Source organism: Ambystoma mexicanum, chromosome 8 (assembly GCF_040938575.1).
Source record: "Ambystoma mexicanum isolate Mex_15411 chromosome 8, UKY_AmexF1_1, whole genome shotgun sequence".
Lineage (NCBI taxonomy): Eukaryota > Metazoa > Chordata > Amphibia > Caudata > Ambystomatidae > Ambystoma > Ambystoma mexicanum.
Genome location: NC_090929.1, coordinates 636,647,520 through 636,674,943, shown reverse-complemented (window position 1 = coordinate 636,674,943; position 27,424 = coordinate 636,647,520). Strand labels below are relative to the sequence as shown.

The window sequence follows — 27,424 nt, the reverse complement described above, 5'->3', positions numbered from 1 at the left end:
ATACAAGTGATAAATAAACTGCAGCTCTAGGAGTGGAAGCTTTGCCACCAGAGCTAGCGAACCCGACGGGTTGGGCCTTGAAGAAAAATATGAATGAATTCCATTATTTGGCACCTAGTAGTGGAATTGCCGCGTTTATTTGTGACTGCTTTAAAACAAACAGTTTTGAGGATGTTCTATCCTCACATGGAATATTTTTTTATGCCATTGATTTTTATAACGTTTAGTTTATATCTTGTTTTTAGCTCAATTTGTCCTTTACCTTTTTCATTTATTCTTTTGTAGTGATTGGCAAACACATTTTTATGAACTTTTTTCGGGCCTTACTTTCTTTATTCTTTAAAGAGTATTGCTTTTAGGCTGACTTTCCATTCTTGTTCATGATAGTATCTGATTTAGCAATGGCTTTGTGCTTGGCCCAGTATAGCTAGGGGCAACGCACTCGATGCTGAGCAACACGGGTTCAAATCCCGGGTCCGGTCTTAGAAACCTTTTCAGTATTAAGCGCGTTATAAAAAAATAATAATGATACCCAAGAGTTAGCTACAATAATTTTGAGGAGTATTTGGTTCACCTCTATGAGCTCCTCAAACCAGTTTGCAGTGTTGAGGGGAGCTCAAAGAGGTTTACTACAGCACACGTCAAAATCGTTGTTGTGCAGTTTTGTATGAGGCTGAGTTAGACAAAATCTGAGATTGAGACAGTGGTCGAAGTGAGCGGGAGCGGTCGGGAGCGGTGCTCCTCTACTTTTTTAAATTACCTTTTACAGCTCCTATACTTTTATTTTAAAAAGAAACTGTTCCAGAATGGTTTCATGTTAAAATAAAAGAGTAGGAAGAAGTCGAAACTGCACTGAACGTTCCCTTAAACAGCAGGTGCAAGTGTTTGGTGGTGTGTATTGTGTGTGGGAAGGGACGTGGTGATGGGGTTTGTGGGGAGTGAGTGGGTGCAGGCCAGCAGGGAACATAGTTACACTACTTCTTTTCGTACACTTCGACCACTGGATTGAGACAGTTGTGAAGCTTACCCAGTAGGATGTGACAATGCAAGGGATGAGACTGGAGAAAGATAAGGTGCGGACATGTTTCTGGAGAAGTTCAAAGACTTAGTATATTCCCCCTTTTTTCCCCCCACGCACTTTGTTCTTACAAACCTTCAGAGGAGGCGGGAGAGGACACCGCTGTTCATCCATTCTGCTGCCCTGAAACAGGAAAAATAGTGAGCATCTGTCAAACATGAATTGTCTAATGTGGCATTAAAGGCAGAAGAGAGTCAATGAGGAGCATATCATTATTATAATTATAATTATTATCTCAGCTCTTCGAGTGGGCCATACAATCTAACATCATACCCTTCCATCAAACAGGATTTAGATGAGCCACTCCAGCACAGTCATCTTGATGGTCCTAATTACCATAATTGAACAGGCCAAGAGTACATATAATAGACCAGTTTATGTCGGATCTATCGACTTTTCGACAGCATTTGATGCAGTTGACCAGAATCATTTATGGCGGAAACCGTGTAGTTGGGGTAGTCGAGGTGGCCTTCTTAAGATGATCGTGGTGCTGCGTGAGAATGCCGCTTGGCCTTTATGGAGCTTATTTCTATCAGGAGTGCAATGTTAATGGAAGGCGTAAAAGCCTCCTGTAAGGCTTTTACGCTTGCATTAACAGCACACACCATTTTTATCCATCATGGTGGCGTGGAGGGGTGGAACGCAACGTTGATTTCTACCGCCTCCCTTCCTCTCCAGCATACAAATGCCCAAGCATTGCGCAGGCATATATTTTCACCTGCTGCAAATGCTAGGGATTCATATGCAGCCTGCCAGCTTCATGCACCAGTATACAGCAGGCAGGCTCCATAGGGATTTATTGTACTCACTACATCTACAATGAAACACTCCCTACCATGCTTGCATGGCAGGCAGCATTTACGATTACAATTAAACGCTGCCTCCCAAAATGAGGGCCTATGGGCCATCTTTGCTGAAATATTTCAACACAAGTAGGGCCTAAGTCATTCTTTACACTTGTATTTGGCTGATATAACAACTGCATTGGACAGGTGCTTTGCCTTTCCTCCCAAGTTGGGAACTATGACGTCACAATGGCCAGGCTATGCTTATGACATTGGTCTATTAGACAGAACTCCGGCAGGCCATTAGACTCTGCTAAATGAGTTTCAAAAGAATTCCAACCTACATAGACTCAAGATCCACTCCAGTGTCCTTAAGCAATCAAACATGTGACATATTTTTTTTGCGCCTCCTCTGAAGGATTTGTATTTGAACCACATTACTGCTAAGGACATATGTCTTTTTTTTTCAAACTTTGTTTATTGATGTTCATCTCGATATTCGCCCAATACAGTAATATTCTTTACAGTGCATTGTAGATCACACAGTATATATACATGTAGGGATTGAGAGATCATGGTGAGGAGGCAGCGGAAAAGTCCTTATCGGATAACATCTCACATACATAACTTCTAAACGGGGCCCTTATATCTTTGGGGCGGTTTGTAACAGGCATGGTTAATACAAATTGTTCTTCACATTCGTTTACAAACATCAACTCTCGGAGTCAATCGTCAGTTCGGGGTGCATATTTGGCCTTCCAGCATTGCAGTATACATCTTTTAGCAACAGCGCATGTCACATTGAAAATCCTTCTCGTGGTTTCAGCCACCTTACCAATGTCTCCAAACAGATATTTTAGGGGAGTGAGAGAGACCGAGATTTGTGTTATTTTCTCAATAATCTCAGCAACATTATTCCAAAACACAGCAACCAAAGGACATGCCCAATACATATGAAAAGCATTTGCGTGTGGATCCTCACACTTCGGGCATTCCCCAAACAGGTCTCCGTAAACTTGGCCATTTTAACTGCGGTGCAATGTAGTTGGTTAAGGATTTTGAACTGAATGAAGCGTAGGCCAGCGTTTTAAGACACTTTTTTGGTCCGTTGGTAGTATTTGCGCCATTTGTCTTCATCCAATGTCGTACCCCGGTCTGATTCCCATGTTGTTTTGATGGTGTTCAGGGATGGAGAATGTGTTTGTATTGGGGCATACAGTTTGGAAACCCCCACTCTTGCACCCCAGTTTGGAAACACCCACCCTTGCACCATCCCCGGATGTTATAGCTCGCATGCACTTGTGTGAGATAGGCTCTTCTGGCAACATTGGCCATCTCGCACCGAAAGCGGCCCTCATACAATGATATTGGAGCAATTTCAACTGACCTCTCCGATGGTATTCACAAAGTCATCTAGACTTACGTATTTGCTCTCAGGGTACATATCCCGCATCTTTAACTGTTTATCTGGGTCCCAGGTTCTTTGTAGGGCTTCATCAAATGTGGGGAAGATTCTGGGGAGGTGCCAGAGCGGGGCTTCAGGATCGTCAGATACCTCTCTTGATTCTTTTATATATCATGGATCAAGCGTGGACAGTGACACTAACAGGGTCAAATCTACATGAGTCTTTGTGATGTGTATTGAAAATGACAGAGCGGGGATCAGTGGGGGATGCTGCATATATTTCTATTGGGATATGTGTGGCAGTTTCTTCTTGATTATACCAGTGATTAGCGAATTGGGCCTGTGCCGTTAAGTAGTAGAGCTCGAAGTCTGGTCCAGCGATGCCACCATTTGCGCATGGTTCTACCAGTTTGTCCCATTTCATCCTTGCAGCAACCCGCCCCATATAAATGAGGTAACCAAGGATTGAAGTTTCGTGAAAAATACTTTGCCTGGCCAGAGGGAAATATCTGTGCCAAGACCCTGAATAGTCTTCAGAGATTGAGGGCTGTGGACCGCATTGGAATAAAACCAGATTGGTCAGCGTGGACCAATCTGGGCATATTAGGGAGAAGCCTAGTTGCAAGGATTTTGGCGAAAAGCTTTGCATCTGTGTTGATCAGGGGAAATGGGTCTATATGAGGACATGTCATGAAGGGTGCGACGTGGATTCAATAATACAGTTATTATAGCTTCACGCATCGAATCTGGGAGTGTGCCCCGGGCCATGGCCTCTTCCCACACATTCAACAAGATAGGGGCTAGCTCTCAGTGGCACTCCTTATACAGTTGAATAACAAGGCCGTGAGATCCAGGAGCTTTCCTTGAAGTCAAGGGTTCAATAGCGTCTACTATCTCTTCTTGGAAAATTGGTAGATCCAGCAAGGATCTAGCCTCAGGCAGAAGTATAGGGTGCCCTAATTTGCTTAGATATTCAGACGTCTCCTCAGCGGATCTCTCATCTCAATTGGAGTTTAATTCTGTGTAGAATCATGTGAATTATTGGTTTATCTCTTCCCCTTGAGTCACCAACCCACCGTTTGCTGTATGGATACTTGCGATAGGGTTGTGGTAGTTTTCTGCCTTCAGCATGTTAGCCAGGGATCTTCCCGCTTTGTCTCACTCTCCATATTTGCGTGCTCTTGCTGGGTCTGCCATGTATTGCACTTCCCTGTCAGCTAATTTGAAGAAGTTAATTAACAGTTTATTAATATCAGCAAGTGTATCCTTGTTATGTGTAATTCTATAATTCTTCTCCTGTTCGCGCAACCGGGATTGTACCTGGCTCAATTCCTTCCTAACAGATTTAAGTAACCCTGTGGTTTTGGTGATTAGGATACCCCAATCACAAACCTTAAGGTTTCCCAGATTATTGTGTGAGTCTTAACTGAGCCTTTATTAATGTCGAAGAAGTCTTCAATCTCTGTATGTAGGGATTCAGACATATTAGGATCTTTAAGGGTAGCGCTTAGCGTGTGGGGGACATCACACAAATCGAGCACCGGAGAGACCGTGGAGTGATCCGAGAGTGTGCGAGGATGAATATCACAACTCAACAATGTGTTTGAGAGTGTGGTGGTCAGGAGCCAATAGTCGATCCAAGACTCAGAGTCATGTATTGTAGAGGTAATGTGTGTATTGTTTGTCTAATGGGTGGAGTGTTCTCCAAGCATCTATCAGAGTTAACTGTAACAATATCTGATGGAGGGTATGAGACGCTTTTGTGAGTATTCAGGGGGGTATCGGATGACCTGTCCAGTGCTGTGTCAAGAATCGTGTTAAAGTCCCCTGCTCAAAACATCTATGTCTCATATTGTGAGATTAACATATCTAACACGGCCTTCTAGAATTCCGGGTCGTCTATATTGGGCCTGTAAGTATTCACCAGGACCACTGAGTGACCAGCTTTTTCCCCCCAAACCAGCACGTATCGACCCAATGTATCTATTTTACTGTCTGTGTACCGAAAGCCTAATGATGGGGGGATAAGAGTAAGGACTCCATTGGCCGTAGTGGAATATTCACTGTAGTATAGAGTGGGCCCCAACTGGTAATAAAGTCAGCATTCACTTTCTTTAATGCATGGATTTCTTGGAGCATCAATATATGCGAGTTGTGTCTTGTCACATATGCACCCACTTTCCTGACCTTGACCGGGTTGTTAAGGGCCCTTACATTCCATGTTAAAAGCTTAAATCTCCGCCTTTTGCCCATAAGTGTGTTGTGTGCCATCCGTGCTTACCATGATCCTCATTCTGTCTACGTGTACTCCTAAATCCAGTACTGTTTATAGCGACATGACCATTGATTTTAAAACATTTAGCTCCCCCAACTCGCCCAGCTTCCCTCACCCATATCTCCCTCTCTTCGGGTGCACCAGTGAATGACCATTGCACACCTCACCTCCTCCCCCCACCCGCACCATCATCCCCAACAAGGTGATGTTTCCCCCTTAACTTGTGGAACCTTCTGGAGGTGCGTATGCTGCAGCTTCATGACTGCCACAGCTGGACGCTACCGATCCAGCTTTAACTAACAGTGTAGGTTGGTACCACCCAGTGCTCTAGATAAGATTTTCAGATGGGAGTATTTTACTCTCGTTTTTTAAACTTTGAGAGTAAATGTGATATTAAGAGAGTAAAAATGACTTTTCTCCTTCGCAAGAGAGTAAAATGTATGCAAAATCCAGCCAACGTGTGAAAAAACTGTATGGAATTCATTACTATGCGGCAGCTTTCTGCATTGTGTCAGGATATACCTTTCATTATTTCTGTAAGGTCTGGCATTTTGATCTCTCCTGTATATATTTAAATGTTGAAAACACAAAAACCTAGCCAATTGCATAGTAAAGCAAGCATGAATTTGTATTGTGTGTTTTGAGATTCGATAGCAGAATTGTCTTTTGATGTTTAATGAAAGTCCTAATTTCCTGGAGCTATTACTATCTAATGGTATGCCAATGTTATGATACAAGAGTGCAGAGAGGCAAGGACTCCATGCTAAATTCTATATCTAATCTAGTGGTCAAATGGTTATTTATATAGCTCTTTTGGCAAAGCGCTGTACACAGAACATATTTATCACAATTACCACCAAACCAAAGTCGGTACTCCTTTATCAACCTAGAAAGGATGAAAGGCTGAGTTGGACTTGCCGGGATGCGAACCCGCAACCCACAGATCACACACAGATTGCAGCAACGAGTGCTAAACCGGCTGAGCTATCTTATTGGCTAACATCCTTCAGAGGTTGGTTAACTGAGTATCGACTGAGGTATAATGATCACAGTACCTAGATGTATGACGAACCATTCATGAAGCGCTATATAAAGTTAAATACATTTCTGGATTATCAGAGGGACATGTTTTGATGAGTTTCTGTTTCAATTACCAATGTAACTTTCATTTGTTTGTTTTTGAACAGCGCTTGCACTTTCTTGAGAGTCAGGTTTTGGATGTTTTATTTGTAGTCTTGAAGATTTGAGAGGCTAGAACACCTGTGATCAGTGTAATGACAATTACTCACCCTTGAGCAAAGACTCTGCTGGCAGTGACCATTTATAGTAATGTCCCCCATTGACTGCAAGGTTGAATGGATAGAAACTAGACTGTGCATAGTCATAATTTTACACACAGTTTTTATAATTAGACTGTAAATTAAATTAGAAGTGTAAAAATGATCTGCCTCTGCATGATGCACACAGCACCGGAACTCTGAAAAATACAATTGTGCAATACTGGTTTGCTTTCACTGGAAAAAAAGCATAACTTGTTAAAAAAATAAATCTCAATTGAAAATGAGTTTTCCATCTGATTAATTATACAATCCTAAAAGTCTAGGAAAACATGAACAGTGCTTCCGAAGCTGAATGGAAAGAAACCATTTGTTTTATCAGTGTGCAGTTTATTTTTTTGAAAGGCTTCAGAGAAATACATTCTGTTTTAGAGGTGGCTTGCAATTACATCCATGTAGGTAAAAATCACAAGAAGCCTTCTGGTTTCTGTCAAATAACCTGACCTTTGCACTGCCCTCTGCTCTAAACCTGTGTGTAAATGTACCCAGGAACATAATAAAGCTGGCGTATTTACAAGATTTTCCCATGTAAAAAGGCCTCGTACTCGCCTTATCTGGAGCCCTGGTACCACCCAATAACATGGCTTTCAAACATATTCAAAGGATATTACAGTCCGCAACATTCAGTCTGCCAGATCTCTCCTCTCATCATTGGGTCGTCGGCTCATGTTCTGGTCTAATCCGTGCTCGCAGGGTGGTAGAGGAATCAAAGCTTCAATATAGTCCATTGCCGCCACGGGGTTCTCAAAGAAGTGTGCTCTACCCCCGTGTTGTATCCGCATTTTAGCTGGAAAAATGAAAGCATATGGGATTCAAAGCAGTCTGAGTTGCCTTTTCACTTGCTCATAGGCTCTCCTTTGAGCCTGTACTCCTGTGGCAAAGTCAGGATAAATGTGTATACTCTTTCCCCCATATTGTAGAGTTCCCATCTCCCTGGTCATTTTGAGGATCGCATCTCTGTCCCGATAACTGAGCAGCTTGGCAATGATGGGGCGAGGCGGAGCCCGGGTCTAGGCGTTGGGGCCAGGGTACAGTGAGCTCTCTCCACCAGGAAATGGTCAGAAAATGATGTCGTCCCAAACAGGGATTTTAAGAGAGCTTCAGTGTGCGCTTCCATGCGACCTTTGCAGAAGTATTCTGCAACTCCAACTATTCCGATGTTATTTCTCCTGGATCTGGACTCCAGATCCTCGCACTTGCCTTGCATCTTAGAGATTTCTCCTTTCAGTTGTGCAATGTCGTGGCCGTGCTGGCCGATTGTATCCTCGTTCGTACTTATCCTGGCCTCAGTTTCCTTTACTCGGGCACTTTCCTTATCCAATCTATCCTTGAGTGACCCGATGGTGCCCGCAATATCGTCAAGTTTAACATTTACGTATAGCAATCCATTTTGCATAGTGGCGAGAAGATGATCATCTCTAGGATTACCTGTGGACGTAGTCAGGGTGTCTCCAGTCATTGTTGCTGCTGCCGGGGTCTGGGAGCTCGTGTATGAATCCATAGGGCCCTTCCTCCTAGCACCTTAGCCCTTTGTCATTATCGAAGGGTTATCGTATATGCCCTAAGAATCATGTGGTATGAGATGCGGAACTATTCTGGGGATAGAAAAGTTTCCACGAGCTGACTGCTCTGTGCAATGGGGGCTATTCTTGTATGGTTACACCGTTGAAGTGTTTACTGTGTTATGCTGGGTTCAGGGTGTATATTTCTATCAACGGCCGCGTTCTTCAGTATAGCTCAATCAAGCATGGTATATCCATTTTGTATCTGACTCACAGCACGGCGAGGGGACCGCATTCACAGCCCAAGACTCTCGGTATCTGCCCTTTGCTGGGATGATTAACAATGGGGTTTACGCTGATCCGCGCCACTCAGTAGTATTCTGGAATCTTCATATGTCTATTTTTAAACACTGCATTGTTTTAAAATTATGTTGACGTCCATTGTTGGTAATGAACTTTGTGGTTTCAATGTATATAATTGTACCGTTTTACCTGATAACTAAATTTTCTTTCCCAAAATAAAGTTAACCGACTGACTAACTCAAGATCAATTTAGCAAAAATTGAAATAATGATATTTAATGTATGGAAATAATCCAAACATAACTGGTGGATTGACAAAGATCAACTGGAGGTGGTAACGCATTTTGTCTATCTTGGCATCACCATTGATCAAGTGTTAACTTGGAATACCCATATAAGGCAATTTACCAGTAAGTGCTCACATCTTGTGTCAATAATCAAATGTTATTTACGACAATATGAAGTGTACATTTTGAGTCAGTTGATTAAATTATTTAATTTCAAGTTATCTGCAGCTATTTCTTATGGTAGAAAGTTATGGTAACCCAAATGTATGGGCTCCATAGAGAAGCTGGTGAGCAAAAGTTTAAAAACTCTTCTAGAACTTCTATCTAGTACAGCATTCAAATACCTTAAAGCAGAGCATGGCAGGACATCCCTGCAAACTGGGACACAACACTGCATGTTAAGACCTTCTATTAAGATAATGCAAGCCACTTACTGCACATTGCAATTCTATATAAATGATGGGTTAACATATCAAGTTCCAATTATGCTCTCAACTACATGGGCACAATTCTGTGCAATTAATTCTGGGACTAAATATGGGATAAAGTACCCTCTACTGTACATTATAAGGATATTGCAATTCACCAAGGAGTTCCATGATGAAACAGAGGAACGAGGCAGAAGGCTGAGTTCATTTATAAGGTCATAGGACACTGAGTTGACCTGCAAATATCCTTTTTACATAATGTAGAGGGTATTTTATCCCTTATAATACATGGCCACACACTGTCATCTCCTTTAATACCTGGCCTGTTGCATAATCTAATGTAAGAAATCTTCAATTTGCTGTTCCATATAATTAAAGTAGAATGTGTTTGGATTTTAAAAAGCTAACGTGCGCCTTGTAATATGTTGCAGAAAAATAGATTGAGCAGTTTAATAAAAGTCAATCAAAAAAGGCGCTTTCATTTTCTGTTTTGAAATAAGTACAACATGCTAATTCTTGCTCACGCGTCAAACTCCAGCACTGCACACATTAAACAATGTACCATGAACAGTTCCTTGTGAATTACCGTTTGTAAAGTGTCACGGAAAACGATTTTACAAGCACAGAATTTGGAAAAGCTTGTGACGGCTTCAAGTGTAGAAGTGGCAGCTGGAGTTCTGCTGTGTGCTGACTTATGCAGCAGGCATTGTGACGTCACAACAGAACTGTAATAACTGATTACAGAGCGGCTGTGATACCATTTTCCTATTACAGGAGCAGTTGCGATGTCACAACTAGCCTACAATAATAACATTATTTTTATGAATGTTGCAGGCTGCCATGTACTATAACTCTGTTCCGGGTGGGTCCTCTTGAATATCCTGCGGAGGAAATTAAAAGCATATTAGGGTCTCCATTTGTTGAGCTTGACTATGAACATGACCTGAGCAACCCAAGTACCAACACTCAGGTGCGGGATTATTCCCGGCACACACCATTGTCTGGGGAAATACCAAATAGATCTTAGAATTGTCCTGCCACAATGTGAGACATGACTATTTACATATGAAATGTATTATCCTACTCACCTTGAAGGTCCATGGGTCTACGGCTTGTATTCCAAAAAAGAACGCTGATGTAGAATGTGAAAGATCAAGAGTACCGTTGAAAAAATTAAACATCTCACATCGAAAAGTGAGGCCCTGGTAGGGTTAAGAAATGCTTATTTGGGTAAAATATGAGGTAATCTGTAAATAAATCATGAAAGGTGATGATGAGACGTCGATGATTGTGGCTTCAGTTAGAATGTGGCAGGAACTTCAGAAGCCCCTGGAATATTAGTAAGTGATCATTGTAATGAATCTATTTTAACTCAGATATTTTCCTTTATCTTTTCTTTTGACCTATTTATTACCATTTATTTGGATTATGTGACAATGCAATGTATAAAGACCATATTGCTCACTGCACCGATAAGTAAATGGATCTGTGTGAACTGCCCGCAGGGAAACTGCTCGGCCCCTGTTTTGACCGTTCATTGAAAACGGGTGCAAAAGGAATTTTTGCCCCCTGAATCCATTGTTAAGGATGCGAGGGGCAGCCCCTCAAACCCCGCTCCTCATGGTTGCAATTTTCAGACCCAAATTGTTTGAAAAAACTCAAACTAATGTTATTGACCGAATTCGGTCAAATCTACCATTCGTTCAAATTCTTTCGAACAATTTGGGTAATACCAAGTAAATATCTTCATTTCAACTGCACTATCTGTAGAAGGAATATATATTCCGCCGAGGAAAAATGGGACTATCCAAAAAATAGCCTAAATGAAAATGTTCATGTGCTCTGCAATTTTACACAGGAGACAGCACGGCACACTCTACAATTTTCTGTTATGCGGTCCCTTTGGGTAAAAATCTCGTCAATATCTGGGATTTTGTACCCCTACAGCTGTGCCACTCGATGCAATTTTTGTTCTCTCAAGAAGAATGAATATCGCTGTATAGATTTTCTATCTTACAATTTTCTTTTCTCTTATAAAAATCACAGATTTCATACAGTCTCTGCTCCTTTAAATCCCCAAAAGAAAAAATGAATACCCTTGTCTCCTATTTTCTGTTCCCAAAAGAAAAAACAATTATCTTTTTTCTCAGAGAAAAAATGCATAGTTACTATGCAACTTGCAGTTCAATCAGAAAGAAACATGTTTCTCACTGCGATTTTCTACACATTCAGAAATAGAACAATGCATTGTTCCCTTTGGGTAAACTTTTGTGTTCCCTCAGGTAAAGAACGCGCATCACGCTAAGCTGTTTCTGTTTCGACAGGGAAGAAAACATATCCTTGGTATCATTTTTTGATCCCTCAGGAAGAAAAACACATTGGTTACTCCTTGCTACTTCCTACCCCCTCAGTAGAAAATGCTTGTTTTGCTCTGTAATATTCTGTTCCCCCATGAAATAAAAATATGTGACGTGCTAGTCAATGGTTTTCTCTTACTGGAGAGTACACAGATGTTTCACTTTGCAATATTCTGTCTTCCACAGGGAGAAACAAATGTGAATTGGTGATGTCTGGAAAACCACAAGTTTAATTCTCTCCAATTTAGGTTCTCTCAGGAAGGAAACACATTTCAATCTCTTGTTTCTATTACTTTCTTCCTCCTCAGAAAAAAACAAAAGGATGCTTCTCTCAGCAGTATGTTTTCACACTGGAAAACAGACAGAGGCCGCTCTCTGCAATATTTTGTTCCAAATCTCTTTGTGATTGTATACCTCCTCTGGATAAACTATTCTGCAATATTCTGCAGCCTCAGGAAGAAAAAAAACACTTGCCCCTCTTCTATCCTGTCAGTGGACTACACGACTCTCTCTCTCTGCAATGTTCTGTTCCCTCAGCAAAATGTTTGCAACTCATTCCAATGGTCCCTTCGGGAAGAACGTGCAACTCCCTGCAATGTGGTGTTCCCTAAGGAATAAATTACAGTTGACAAGCTGCAATGTTCTGTTCCCTGTGGAAAACAAAACACGTAACACTAAGTCATGTTCTGTGGTCTGTGGAAAAAATGCACATGTTATCCTCTGAGAATGTTTCTGCTCATTCAGGAAAGATACCTGTGTCACTTTCTGCAATTTCCAACCTTCTCGTGAAAAAAAGCACGTTACTCTCTGCAATTCTCTGTTTCCGTAGGGAAAACCCATGCCGCTTTGTATTATTCTTTTGCTTTGGGAAAACAAAACAGATGTTGCTGCAATATGTTGTTACATTTGGAAAAGCAGACGAGTCTATCTACACTGTTCTGTTTTTTTCTGGAATAAACATGTGTCACTCTGCGATGTTCCACCCCAGTCAGAAAAATCAAATTGGCAATAACGGTTCAATCACTTTGATGAATAAATATTCTTTTTTTCGATTTGTATTTATGCCTTTTTGAACTAAGCTAGAATATCATTGCAAGTTCACATTAAACATAGCATTTCATTGCCAGTTTATAGCAAGCCTATTTAGCAGATAATTTCCAGTTTACATTATGTCCAGTCATCAAATTACCATTTAAAAACCTAGCAGATCATTGGCAGTTTTTTTTATACTCAGTTGGTACATCATGTTAGTTTTTGGAAAATAAGGGAGACCAACGTTGCGTATGGTGCGTTAGGGTCACAACGGGTAGCAGGGCAGCAACACGCAATGGGCATGAGGACAGTAACAACTCTGTGCCCTAGGGCGGACTCTGCTATTGACTCACAGGTGGGTTAGCATAGGCTGAGGTTCCATGGATATCCTGCACAAATTAGCCAGCAAAATTACACATTTGGGTGAGGTCCCTGCTAGGAGTTCCCTCTAGAAATGTTTTTGTTCAACTGCCTTTCTTGTCGTATCACCGGGTCAATGGCCCACTTTGCTCAGGTCTTAGTAAAGATGCAGTCATCAGATTTGTCCTGGTTGCAGCATCAGTGAAATGACCACATTTGGCTAGAATGTTGGTGCAGGGTCAGGTTTTGCATCATTGAAAGCACCAACAGAATGACCACATATGCACTGGTGCACGTATTGGCACTAACAGCAGTACACTTGCAGTCATTGTGCTGTGCCTAATACCCACACAATACCTATTTTAGCACTAGTGGTAAGACAGCACAAGTTGGGTCATTACACCTGCATTGGTAATTATACCCCCTCGCAAAGGACCAACTGTGGCTTTTCGTAACCTTGGTGCGGTGGGAACATTTGCACTATCATTAGCAAGGGAACTAACACCAGCGCAAATGCGGTCTTTGTGGAAGCCTTCAAATTCATGCAAATCCTTCCATTGCTATGTGCCCTTCCAACTAAGACAAGATACTCCCAGTAGGACTAATCCAGTACACTCTGAGTTCGACAAACCCGGTGTACTCCCAGTTTACATCTAAGTTTCATACTCTCAGTCTGAAGATCCCAGTTCACATCCAGTTTGCAGAATTCCAGGAAACGGCCAGTTTGAAAACAAACCCCAATGGACTGCACTGAAAAATCCCAAATCAACCCCCACGCATCTTGAAGAACAACCTGGTGCTGGAGACACCCTCCCTGTTCTCTGCCAACTAAAAGAACACAATAGCAAGTAGTGTGATGCAGCCCAGAACCTAAGACAGGCTTTACACATATTTCGAAAAAAAAGAGGACTTCTGATCTTATAGGCCTAACGACTGTATCCAATAAACTCTAACAGGCCAACTAAACATCTAAAGCAGGTTCTGCAAGATCTCCATTCACAGGAAGTTAATCATAGCTGCAGAAGAGAGGATGAAATCTATTGGTATTGATTTTTTTCATTCTTAGCCATAAGTTAATATATCTCTGTAAGCAAATGGAGAAAACTCAACCTAAGGACCTTCCTCTCACCTTGGGGAAGTAATAGTTCAGGTTTTCAATATTTACTTTCACAAAATCCCAATCCTGTCAGTTCTGTGTTCCAGTCCATAACCTCTGTTTTCCCCTCATTCATGTCACACCCAATAGTGGGCCACAACACCAGGAGTTCTTGGAGAAAAAGCCAGTCCATCTGGTCAGGTGCGTTCTTGGCAGTAACTCATGTGGCGCCAAGTTATGGGTGCATGGCTCCCAACTCCTAAAAGGCAACATGTATTTTTAGAGATATCTCAAACGTCCACAATTTGCTTCTGTGGTTTGTATATCAAACTGGGGATTAAAGTGTTGATGCGAGTATCCAGCAGTTTTGAGAAAATCCAGCTGTTGTCTATGCGGTGACATGTGACACATTATAAGAGATCCTTCCCTTGATTTGGGGCGAGTGAAAAGTCCTACCATGAATTCAACAGCTAGTTCAACTTCCCTCTCTTAGATGGAGACATTCAAATGATGCAGGCCATCACAAGACATTCTGTGAATGGATAATGGTGAATTTTGACATATCATGTTTTGATTTCCTCAGCATTTTATCGAATTTCACAGCACTTGCCTAAAACCCCCAAAATGTTTAAGAGCAACTCAAACTCTGAATGAATTAGAATCCGATCACCTTTTCATCTCCCAATTCATATCACTCATATGAACACTCGCTTATGAAAAAAAGATGGTAGCAGTAGCATACTAACGGATCTCTCCTTGCCCTGACAGTTTGAGATCTAGACAAGGGACATTTAAGGGAAAGAGAACATGATCTGTGTGTTTCATGGCTCTGTGTAGAAGTAGCAAGCACCATGTCTACATGTTTGGTTGTTTTGTTTGCTTTTGGGTGTCTTGCTTTCTTTAAGTTTGGCTACTTAGTCAGTGTCCCTGGATGAGGATACATGTTCTTTTCTATCACTAAAAGTGAGACTTTTGCTACCTCTAGATGTGTAGCTGTCTCTGTGCATGTCCATATGTGTGTTTCTGTGTGTGTGTGTGTGTGTATACATGTGTCTCTGCTAGTATGTAAAGGTTGTTCCTATGTCTTTGCATGTGTGTGTGTGCGTAGAGAGAGGGATATCTCTGAGTTTGTATAAAGTCTCAGTCAGTGAGCGCATGTGTGTCTCTATGGGTTTTTAAATCGGTGTCTCTCCTGATGTGCAGACGATTGTGGGTTTGTACGTGTGTCTCTGTAGGTGTGAATATAGGAGTTTCTATGTGTGTGTGTGTCCATTGGTGCGTGTGTGTATGTTTAACAATGAGTAAGTAAAGGTGTACTTACGTTGGTGTTCACATGTAGGTCTCTGTGGACTTGTACATGTGTACATCTTTCAGCCTGTACATTTATGCTTAGCTATACATGTGTGGACATTTGTGTCACTATGATGCACTGATTAATGTCTCTGTTGCTGTTTATATAAATATTTACGTTGTTTGTGCATGTTTTTGTCAGCGTGTTCGTAAGTGAGTCTATGTATACACTTTTGCATCTCCACTAGTGTGTTCATGTGTTTCTCCACAAGCATGTAGATTTGTGACTGATGGAGCCTGTGAGGAACTATACCATCCACACTGTGGATGTGCGCTTGCCGGGGCTTTTTTTGGACATTTTAAATGAAATTGAATGATGGTAGATCAACCTCCTGGAAATGTGTGGGGATAATCCGCACACATTTTCCTATGCTCACCACGAGATATACGCATAGACCCTTGTACTCTGGGTGGACATAGTCTAAAGGCACAGCCCCCCTGTCATATTTAGTTGGTATATGACAGGAGTACACAATGCATCTCCAGAAGGGGGAGGGCCAAACATTCCCCCCACCATGGCCAGCCTGATTAACTAGTAAAGGCTCTGTGGATCCACCCTGTCCTTTTGTTGAGCCCTGCAGCTGGTGGCAGTGATTTGCATGCATTCACAGAGTAATTCAAACAGGCCCACATGAGGCCTGTCTGCAGATGCTAACAAAGAAGACAGGAAACCCCAGCAACTTTTCATATGCGCTGTGTCCACCTTAAGCCATCTCCCGTCCTCAGTATCAATTGACAGTGAACTGTCATGTCTGGGACGCCATGTTTACAGTTGCCAACCCTGCAGGGGGACCCCATTCATAAGGTACAAGTATGTGGTTTGCCAGAGCCAAAAAGTCTGGTCTCGCAGCAGCTTCAAGGGAGACCTGCTGCTTTAATCAGGAACCACAGAGAGCTCCATTAACCAGAGAGACCTTTTGATCCACAACTGACAGGAAGATGGGTGGGACTTAGCATTACATGTTTTCATCCCTTTACTTTTTCTGTTGCAAAGCATTCTGGTTATGACCTCACGCATTCAGGAGATTGTTGGTGGGGACTGTGAAGGCATCATGAAGCAAGACACAGATAGCAGATTCAAAGTTCAAAAGGAAATGTTTTATTAAATCAAATGTCAGGATGGTTGAAGGCCTGACCTGCCTTATACTAAGGTGGAATTTCCCTACCTAAAGAAACTAAGGTAAGTCTGAGTCAGAAAGCTCAACTTCAAAGTTTGTCTGTGTCCAAAACCTATCCTGGCTCTCACAATTAAAGCGAAACAATGGGCCTCATTATAAGTAAGGCTGTAACGCAACAACGGTGTCGGTAACGCTACCGGCACCGTTGCTACCGTAGCGCCATACTACGGGTAGTGCGGCACCCGCGAGCACAGACTGTTTGATGAACTGGCACCATTGTAAACAGTTCTGGTGCAGCTGACGTCCCCATTCCCATTGAGCCCGATGGGGCTCAAATGGGAATGCGGATGTACCGGGCCTGGCACACGCGAAAGGGCAATTACTGGGGCCGGATGGGCCAGAATAGCCTTGTAATTGCCCATTCGTGGGTGCCGGACCCGGATGCAAGTTTGGAGGTAGCCTTGCCAGTTTTACCGGCAAGGCTACCTCCAACCTTCTATCGAGGCCCAAAGCGTAGGGATGTTAGCAATAAATGAAATAGTGTTGTAAATAAAGTTCTGAGCTTCTTCCAGCTCCTGGCTTACTTTTCAGCTCCAGCTCCCCTTCCCCAGGTTCAAGATAGCTCCACAAAACTCTCAGGGTTCCCTTCCCCAAGTTTAAGACAGTTCATCAAAGCCTTTAGGTTCCCTTCTCCAAGTTCAAGAAAGTTCAACAAAGCCTCGGGTTCCATTCCCCGGGTTCAGCTAGCTTGTCAACTTGTAGTTCTTCTCAATCTTTCAATGTTAAAACACAACACCAAACCAACTTCATATGCTTTCTGGTTTCTTAAGAGGTCATTCAGATTGCTTTATCTTGTTTCACTTCACCAACCTCTTTGGCTTTCACAGCTTGGGTTTCTCCGCTCTAGGCATAGTTGTCGGACCACATCGTCCACACATCACAGGTCGCGCAACCAGGAGCCCTAGGCTCCTTAACCCACACAGGTTCTTCTGTATTTGTACCTGGGTGATGGTTCCCACTCACTTGGCTTTTTCCTGGTGAGCATCTTGGCTTTGCCGCAACATGTTTTTGCATATAGTTCACTTTGTTCTTTCACCACCTTGCTTTCATAATTTCTAGCAATCTTTTATACTTGCTTTCCATTGCCTTTCATGTGGCTCATGCTTGGCTTTCAAAAGACAGTACTTCAATTTCACACAGACTCATCATTAGGTCATAACTTTGCCAAAAGCCTTCATTTAGTTTGATATTCAATAACTGCATTTGATATTGTCCTTATATGTCCTCTCAATCTGTTGCTTTGGGTTCATTTCAACTTCCGCATGCTTTTTCATTCATAGGACATCTATTTTGGCTTCCCTGCAGCCCCCAGCAGCATCCCGGTTTGAGTGCTCTTCCCTTCTCACTCACTGGTGCTTGGCATCTCCTCTGGACAGCTGTGCTTTAGGCTTCTGCTCCGCCGACCTGCTTTCCTTTGACTGCGAGTCCCATTGGCACTTCACCTTCTCTTCGTATCTCACTGGCAGCTCTGCTTTCTCCCCGCGGACACTGTTAGTAACTCTGCTCCTTTCTTCTGTGTCTGCAACTCTGGCTGAGGACCTCGGACCAGTGAGGCTCCCACACCTGTGGCCTTCTCGCAGCTCATCCGGCCCTTGGCTCCACAGCTTCTTGGGATCGTCTGACGGCATCCTGGCTCTACTGCAGGACCCACCACGGCTGCCTCCTGGTATGCAGGATTCTCCCTACAGGCCTGCAATGATCGGCATCGGCTCTCTCCTGCTGCTCCCTTTTATGTTGGACTCCTTCCCTTTTATACACCTGCAACCACTTGACAAGTTGTAGGTGTGAGTCCATAATTGTAATTACCTGGTTGTAATTAGTGGAACAGTTTGGACATGCCTGACATTTACAGCACTCTGCGGGCCTCTTCCTTGTCTCAGTACTAGAGTGGTGAATTGACTTACTAATGTTCACTACTCCTAGTTGCATCTTCCTCATCCCAGTACTATAGTGGGTTGAATGAGGGGAGATGGCTTGCAACAGCCCACAAAGGCCAGGGGAAGGTTGGAGTTGGTGCTCATAAGGAAAAGGTGGATACCAAATCTCACCTGTGGATATCCTTTCCTTAACCCCCCCCAAGGACACTCCACCCAGGTGATCCTCCCTCGCATCGCCACCCCCAGGATCCAAAAGCAGTGGCCTTTCTCTGGACACCTGAAAAGGTGATGCAAGGGGAGTAGGTGTGAGGATAGCCTCAGATTTCTCACAGGACACAGGATTGGTTTCATTAACCAGGAGATCCCCTCTTTTGACAGATCATCTGAAGGCTTTCACCAGAAGCAGAAAGAAGAACTCATTATTGGACCCTGGCTGAAGGTACTGTCTGCCTTTCAACTTCCGTCAGTGAAGGAAGGCCAGGACCACAAAGAGGGAAGCAAGATCCGTCCCCTAAACATCTCCCAGGGAACAGAGGGAGAGACCGAATCCAAAGGACCCTCCAGCAGCGACAGAACTGGTACCCAGCCAGCACCCTAAACCAAGGACAAAGCAGCTGCCTGCAAAACACTCCTCAGTTTTGGGAAGTCCATCTTTAAGGACGACACAAGCCCAGTGAAGAAGCTTGGAGAAGTGGATTGACGAGCATCTACCGACGTCGGCCTTAAAGGACATTTCTAAGCCAGCGGAGTCCCTCGAGCTGCAACTGACTGCAACACTGACCGTTGGTATGCTGCAGTTGCCTAAAGACTTCAGAGATGCCCCAACCAGTGCTTCAGAACTACCAATCAGCACTGAGACATTGATTCCTGACTCCGAGCTGCTGTGTAGGCCAGCCTGCAGACATCTGTCTAGCTTTGCTCACCAAACTGTTTGCCGTCTGATACTCGCAACTCTCTCCCATCTTGGACTCTGTACAGAAGCTGCAAAGCACCCTTAAAACAACTTGACCCTAGCGAACACCAAGAACACCTACAAGCACAAGGTACATTGTGGTTCTGTCCACCTGGTCCTTCTTCGAAGGTCCCTAGAGACATTGAACGACCCATTTCTCCCTTTGTGCTGAAGCCAAGTAACCTTGAACTGTTGTTATTATTTACTATACCGTCTACCCTCCTGTTAGTATCCATAGAGCACCCCTTTTCCTTCTTTGAAACTGTCTGTGCTCTGTATTCCTGTACAGGGAGGGTTGTATTTCGTAGTGTTGCTTGAATTGTCTGTTGTGGTAATTATCATGTAAATATGTGTATACAATCTTGACTGTTCAGTCCCTTTCACCATTGGGTAATTGTATTTTTGCTGTGTTGCACCTAAACAACAATCCACAACCTTTTGGAGATAAGCCTGCTTTTCTGTCCACGTTACCAAAATTGGACAAGGAGGTTTATAATTTGCTTGTGTTTCCAATCTGTTTGGATCCCTTCTGGTGTACCAGAGTTGTGGGGCTGATTGATGGTTTAGAAACTGATATGCATCCCTGGACCAATGGTGTCCCAGAAGTTGATTCATCACAGAGCCAATACGTGTAGATGTGAACAGGAATGCTTTGGGTAATGCACACATGAATGTCACAGAGGGTTGTTGTACATAGGTCTCTGCTCTTGTGTACATAGGTATGTCCTCATGTGTACTTCCCAGATGTGGAAAATCCAATAATGAATACACACGATACAGCTTCCTGAGAAGCTGGTAACTCCAAAGTGGCAGTAGGCTGGCACAGCCAGTCACCTGACTGAGGCTATAGCTGACATGACACTTAGTGTCCCTCAGAACGTTTGGCCTTTCAGAGGTGTTGCAGGCTGGCCTTTCAAGCGTCCATATTTCTTTATAGACCAAGGCTGCTTATCGGTGTAACCAATGATGTTTACATGTGTGTCTAATGTCAACATGTGCATTTGTCTGTAGTGCTTCAGTTAGCTTTTTGGAGCAGGAAATCATAAAGATCCAAGGTTAAAAATGTGAACTCCATGTTTTTGCTTTGTTGTATGGGACATCCTGCCTTCGGTTTTTCAAGTTTGAAAACAACATGGAGGACCCATAGTTATTGGATTTGTGAATGTGCCAATCAAGCAACAGGAGTGGATGCTGGGAGATGGTCAAGGGAAATAAAACATATCTTGGGAATTTTAGGGCTTGCATTGTAAGCCAGGGTGCATTAAAATACGCTTAGAAATGTGATACAAACGGCTTATGTCAGTCTTTAAACTAGATGTCATCTTGAACAGCTTTTGCAGGCGAAGTGGAAGACGCAAGGGGAAATCCATTTCCTCCTACCATTTCCGGCTCCACCTGCAAAAGCTCTCTGGTTTATGCCAGCATTAGATTTTCATGCGGGTTTTAAAACGAGTACTTACGGAATCTGCCTTCGTTTAGTACCTGCAAAAAGTAGGTGGATTCCACAGGAATCAATTGCTAAATACCGTCTGCGAAGTGCGATGCTTTACAAAACCGAGTGCAAAGGAAAACAGTAAAGGTCTTTTGGCACTCCATTTTATGAAAGTTGAAAATTGCATGCAGCGCATAAGTGCTGACGTTGGCGGTCACCTGTATGCAATAAGCATTACAAAATCGATCCTTGAAACTCCTCCACTGGGTGACATGGGTGTATTTTCTAAAGCATAAAAGACGAAGTCATCTATTGATACTTTACTTCTTCACTCATGGGCATTTATAACCATTTGGAGGCGGAGAAGGGGCATGAAACGGATTTAACATTTCCGCTATGCATTCCTCCTCTGCCCAAAAGGGCACATTCTTTTACCTATGAGGTTTTAAGGACGGTGTTAAAGGATCGAATTCTCATAATTCCCATGGATTTCACCGTTTTTTTGTGGATGGAAAAAGCAGATATATTTGATAGGAATCATAGGTAAACCCCTGCACTTGCACGTTCTCAATGTCACTGGGCCTAGTAAGATCGTTGTGTTGTTCTCTCCTGTTCCCCTCTCTTGCCTCGTCGCGCTCTGAATCACTTGTGTACGAGCGCGATACAAATAAAATATATCATATCATTGGTAGATTCTTACTCCCAATGGCAGACGGCATTTATAGTCCCTTACAAAGTGTTTTGACAGTGATTTCGCCTGCTTATTTACTGTGCATTTGCCATTTTGCCAATGTGAAAAATTGCATGAATAGAACCCATTGGCATGTAATTGCTGACGTATTACTAATTTTTCACAAATGACCCACAGGGTAATCAGGGCCAGGCTTAGCGGCAGCAGCGCCCCTGGCAGAAAAACCAAGATGTGGTGCCCCTCCATCCCCTGTATACCACTGGTCAAGCGGGGGTGGGCGATCCACATTTTTCAACAGTGGCCGATGAAAAAGCATCAGCGCCCTATTGTTATTACATGGGACCCGCTCCCAAGAGCGGGGCAAATTTAACTTCAATAGGGCGCCTGCTCCCACCATGCCAGCTTGGGTGAGACCTTGAAAGACACCCCTGAGCTGACGTGGTGGGGGGCTAGTGGTGCCCCAGGCAGTCGCCTGAGCAGCCCTGCTCTGAGGCCGGCCCGAGGGTAATATATGGACGCCTTATGCTTCCTGTTCCCTATTTTCTGGAATCTTGTCAACTGTTAAATCCAAAACAGAAAACCATTCCTCTATGCTTTCCAAATCTTCCTTGAACAAGCTCGGAAAAGAGCGCGAAAAATGTGACAGGAGCTACTTAATGGTTTGGTGCCTTGAGGGCCAAGGGATAAAAAGGCGAGCACTACTTCCACAATGCCCACACCAGGAACACTCTCAGATGAGAACAGCGATACAGACCCACTGGCTGAACATTGCAGTTTTGAAGTTCAGATGTGTTGGAACCTCACTGAAATACAGCTTCAAGGTTGGTACCTGTGTTTTATATATTAGTAAGTGCTTCCCTTTTGAGGTTGAAGTAAAATAAACAACAACACTGGAAGTGTATGCTACAATATTGAGGGAAGAATTGCATTTGAGCATCAAGTGTTCACCTAAAAGGAATTCTTTCTATTTTTTTTTGTTTTTTAGCAAGTGCATCCATGTTAGGGGAGCAGTTGTTGCAATAACTCCACCAAAGAAAACCTGGCCAAAGGAGCTGGCCAATCCTGCTGCAGTCTCTACCTCTCCTGTTACCTCCGAGGCCCTCTACGTGGTCCTATCTTCTCATTTCACCACTAAAGCTCAGGACACCCTGTTCACTCTCTCTGCCTCTACCTCCTCCTCTGCCACCTCTGGCCCGTCATCTGCCACTTCCCCATCTCCTTTCTCCTCCTTTGCCCGGTTCACCCCTGATGATGGCTCTAGACAAGTCCGATCTATGAAAGTCTCCTCAAAGCAGGTTCTCCCCTGCTCATCCAGAGCCATCAATGACCACATTGACATCCTGGCTCCAGCCTTGGCCGATTTCTGCAATCACTCCTTTGCCATTGCAACCTTCCCCACTGCTCTTAAGCACTCCAATGTTCACCCCGGTTTTAAAAAGCCCTTGGCCGATCCTTCCTCTCTGGCTAACTATCGCCCGATCTCCTTTACTCCTTTCCTGGGCAAACTCCTGGAAAAGCTGGCCATCTCCCAGCTTAATCGGCATACTGAATCTGTTGGTTGAGTCCAGGACCACCAGTCTGCCTTCAGAGATGCCAGAAGCACGGAAACTGTTCCCCTGAACACCTGTGAAGACTTGCTCTCTAATCTTAACTCTAATCTTCCTTCTGTCTTCATTTTTCTCAATCTATTCTCTGCTTTTGACACGGTGAACCATGGCATCCTGCTGTCAATGATCTCTGCCTTAGTGCCAGTAAGACCAAGATCCTCCTCATCTGGACACCTGCTCCCTCCTTTCCTCTCTCTCTCTGGCCACCCACCCTGGGCCCTCTTCAGCTCCACCCTCTTCTTCTCTCCTCACATCTCCGACGTCTCTAAGAAGTCGCACTTTCAGCTGCACCTCCTCAGAGGTATTCATCCTTTCCTCTCCTTCCCCCAGAAGCTCACTGTCTCTAGAGCCCTGGTCCTCTCCAGGCTGGACTATTTCAACAGCCTCTTTCTAAATCTGCCTGTCTCTACTCTTCGACCTTTACAGCTCATCCAAAACAGGACTGCGAGACTTGTCCTTGGCCTCAAGGCCAGGGATCGTATCTCTCCAGCTCTGAAATCTCTGCACCGGCTCCCTGTGGCTGAAAGGATCAGATTTAAGACCCTTTGCATTGTCCACAAGGCTTTTTGGGGCCTGGGACCACACTAACTCCAACTTCCTCTTCCTAAACATCTTCCTGCTCGAGCTCTCGGGTCATCCACCTCCAATTCTCCGAGGGTCAGATGAGTTTCCAAGCAGAGAATGGGGGGCATATCTCTTTCCTCGGCTGGAGTCTCCCTCTGGAACAGCCTCTGCTCTCTCAAACTTGAGCATAACCACCTCCCCTTCCGCAAGCAACTCAAGACCTTCCTTTTTGCTTCTGCTTTCTCTCTTCCTCTCCCCTGTTAATGTCCCGGATAACTCCGCACACTGGTCACCTGGCCACCCCTGAACTTGGGCCCCCCAGGCTCCTGCATGTGCAGTTGCCCTTGCACTGCCTCCGGGCTCCCCAGCACTTAAGGGTCTGTATCAGTAACCCTACAGTCCCTTATCTTTGCACTTAAGAGCAACCCTCTGGCAGCACTTTTTGAGTCCCCTGCACTTCTCCCCACCCCTCACCGCCCCTTGGCACTTCCTCACCCCCCCATCCCCAAACTTGAGTGATCTGAACGACACAAGGCCGAGTAAGATTGTTGTTTGTCCTACATCTTTTTCCCTCTCCTTGTCTTGTCACGCCTGGAAACACTTGTGTACAGGTGCGTTATAAATTACTTATATCAAATGTTTCTGAACTAAAACACATTCAAAGGGCTTAACTGAAGCACTGTGTGTGTACTTATGTGTTTCTGTCAGTGGGCATATGATTACGCATGCACGTCTTTGTAAGTATGTGCAGGGTTTTAGGATCCACACACTCGTCACTTGGGTTAACCTCATTTATGTCAGACACGCGCACAAGCTTTCAAGACTCCACAGGCTGACCTGGCGGAAGCAGTTAGATTGCACTTGTTGCAGACAGAGGAACAAAAGTCAATTCCGGCCCTAAATGCACACGCTGCGAGCAACACGCATTTGCAATCACTTTGATAGTCAGCACACACCACAACAGCAGCACTCAGTGTGTATTAACGAGCGCGTTTCCCTTGGGTAGCTAATTTCGGAACAGAGATGTTTACATTTGCAATATGTAAACTGTGTTTGTGTGCTTTCCTGATCTTGCTTGAGGTGGTTGGCCTGTGGCGCCGGCCTGAACTGGAGGAGCACGTGCTGTGACTGACGAGGGCACCTGACTGGTGAGCAAAGTTGGGCACAGGCTGCCACAGAAAGATGGGGCACTGACTGCGACAGGCAGACTGGCACTAACTGGCGAGGGCAGAGGGGCACTGGCCAGTACTGACAGAGGGGCACTGAAGGGTCAGGAGAGATGCTCATTGGCTGGTAAAAGGCAGAGCAGCACGTACTGATGAGGGAAGATGCTCATTGGCTGGTAAGAGGCAGAGCAGCACGTACTGATGAGGGAAGATGCTCATTGGCTGGTAAAAGGCAGAGCAGCACGTACTGATGAGGGAAGATGCTCATTGGCTGGTAAAAGGCAGAGCAGCACGTACTGATGAGGGAAGATGCTCATTGGCTGGTGAGGGCACATGGGCACTGGATGGGAAGAGCAGAGTGGCACTGAATGGCGAATGAATATGAGCATTGCTGGGTACAAAATGGCACTGTCTTGTGAGGTAGGTGACCACTGACTGCTTCGAGAAGATAGACGCTTGCTGGGGCAACCAGAGGGACGCCTGCTAGAGAGAGACTGGCAGGGGCATCAGGGCATTGCCTTGTGAAGATAGATGGGAAGTGACAGTTTAGAGAATGCCAGAGATACTCGAACATGTGTGGCAGGAAAGTGGAGGCATGCTCACAACCCCCCAATCGCAATATATTGCAATGTCTGCATTTCACAAGCAAGGTTATCAGCATAATCAGTGCCAATCTGATCTAATGTCAATGTCGATCTACCCTTTATTTACGCCTGTAGGACAACTCGGGGGCGACACACTCTCTCTCGGAAAACGTCGATGCTGTGTGAGGATCTCCCCTCCGGTGTTTAGAAGATGGGAAAACCGGAATTAAGTGCAATATAAATAACCTATAAAACAAGGCAGGCAGATCCGTACCACTGAGCACCTGCCACGTCTCATAGAGAACGCCAGATAACACCAGATAACGCCAGATTACGCCACATAACGCCAGATAACCTGTAGGTGGACTCCCACAGGTGTCGAAGCTCACATTCTCCTTCTCAAGGGCAGGTTCCTTCACGATGTCGCTTCCGAGATATTTGTAGGCACAAACTGAACCAGTTTAACATGTCATCGATTATGTCGTAATCCCCGTCATGAAATCTGACTTCCCTCTAATTAAGTGAGGTCGCCTCGGCGGGTGCACGACAAAAACACATAACAAACCCCACCCTTCCCCCAGGCCCACCCCACCCTGGGCACTCTCCTCCCCAAAGTAGCCTATAACGCTGGCACCGTAGCAGAGCCCCTAGTGCCATACGCTAGCACATCGACGGGACATACCACAGGGGACTGGGATGGGGGGGGCTAAGTAGAGAGGGAAGGGAGGAGAACCGGCGGAATGAGGATTACCAAGAGTAATCCTGGCATTACCCCCAGCTCACTTCCCTTATCACTTTCCTCATATTATTTTAGGATGTACCCAAGACACATACAAGACAATACAAACTGGTTGAAAAATCACACAAAAAAGCCTTGATCTAAAATGTAACAGCTGTAATATAAAAGAACAACCCATCGCTGGCCTTCAAGCTAAGTTGAGTACCTTCAGGACCGAAAACCCCACTTTGGCCTCCTCAATGAAATTAACCCGGAGATTATAGTGCTTCATAAACGTGAAGTTGAGGCCCAAGTGTCCGTTCTACAAATGCCATTCAGTGGTGTTCCCAGAACCTCGGACCAGGGAGCCGACACACTCATTGTGGACCTGCCCTGGATTATTGGCGGGCAGGCAACCTGGTCCAAATGGTATGCTCTCTTCACCACCACTCCGATCCACCTGCAAATAGAGGAAACTGCCAGCTTGCAGCCAGGTTTAAATGACCAAGAATCACAATCAAGTTCTGACAGTTTCCAGCTGCCTCTGTCCTGGACAGGTACATCAGGACAGCTCTTCACATGTCCAGAAGAGCCAATTCCTTCTCTTCTTGCGACCCACTTGGGGAACCCAATGCTGGCACTATAATTTACTGAACCGGATGGAAGCTAAGGAAGATCTTGGCCAAATATCCAGGCCATGGTCTAAGAATCAACATGGGCGGATCGTACATGATGTGAAGTGGAGGATCAAAAGCCATGGCTTTCTGCAGGCAGGTGCCTCGGACCAACCACCACACTAGTAAGGCCCTGACAATTGTAACATGTGTATCAGTGTAATAGAAGATCATTTACTAAGTGTTATAGATAGTATCGAGAACAAGGTACAAGAAAGAACATCGACACAATCTGACCCTCCACTGTCAACCAATTCCTCACTGAGGCTTGATTCTCATACAATATTTTTTTTACAAAGATAACAACATGCATCTAATACAGACACACGATACGTGTTGTTATCTTTGTAAAAAATATGGTTCGAGAATCTTGTGCTAATGAATGTG

The 27,424-nt window shown here is 44.3% G+C and overlaps 1 protein-coding gene across 8 annotated transcripts in view; it reads right to left on the bottom strand.

The window, feature by feature from the left end:
• The window catches only part of RAP1GAP (RAP1 GTPase activating protein), a 1,905,843-nt gene that overhangs the window by 261,105 nt on the left and 1,617,314 nt on the right, over nt 1–27,424 (bottom strand). For all 8 annotated transcript variants that reach the window (XM_069610366.1, XM_069610364.1, XM_069610368.1 and 5 more), the window contains one exon: nt 1,154–1,201. In XM_069610366.1, coding sequence (XP_069466467.1) covers nt 1,154–1,201 — 48 coding nt within the window. The remainder of the gene's footprint in view (nt 1–1,153; nt 1,202–27,424) is intronic.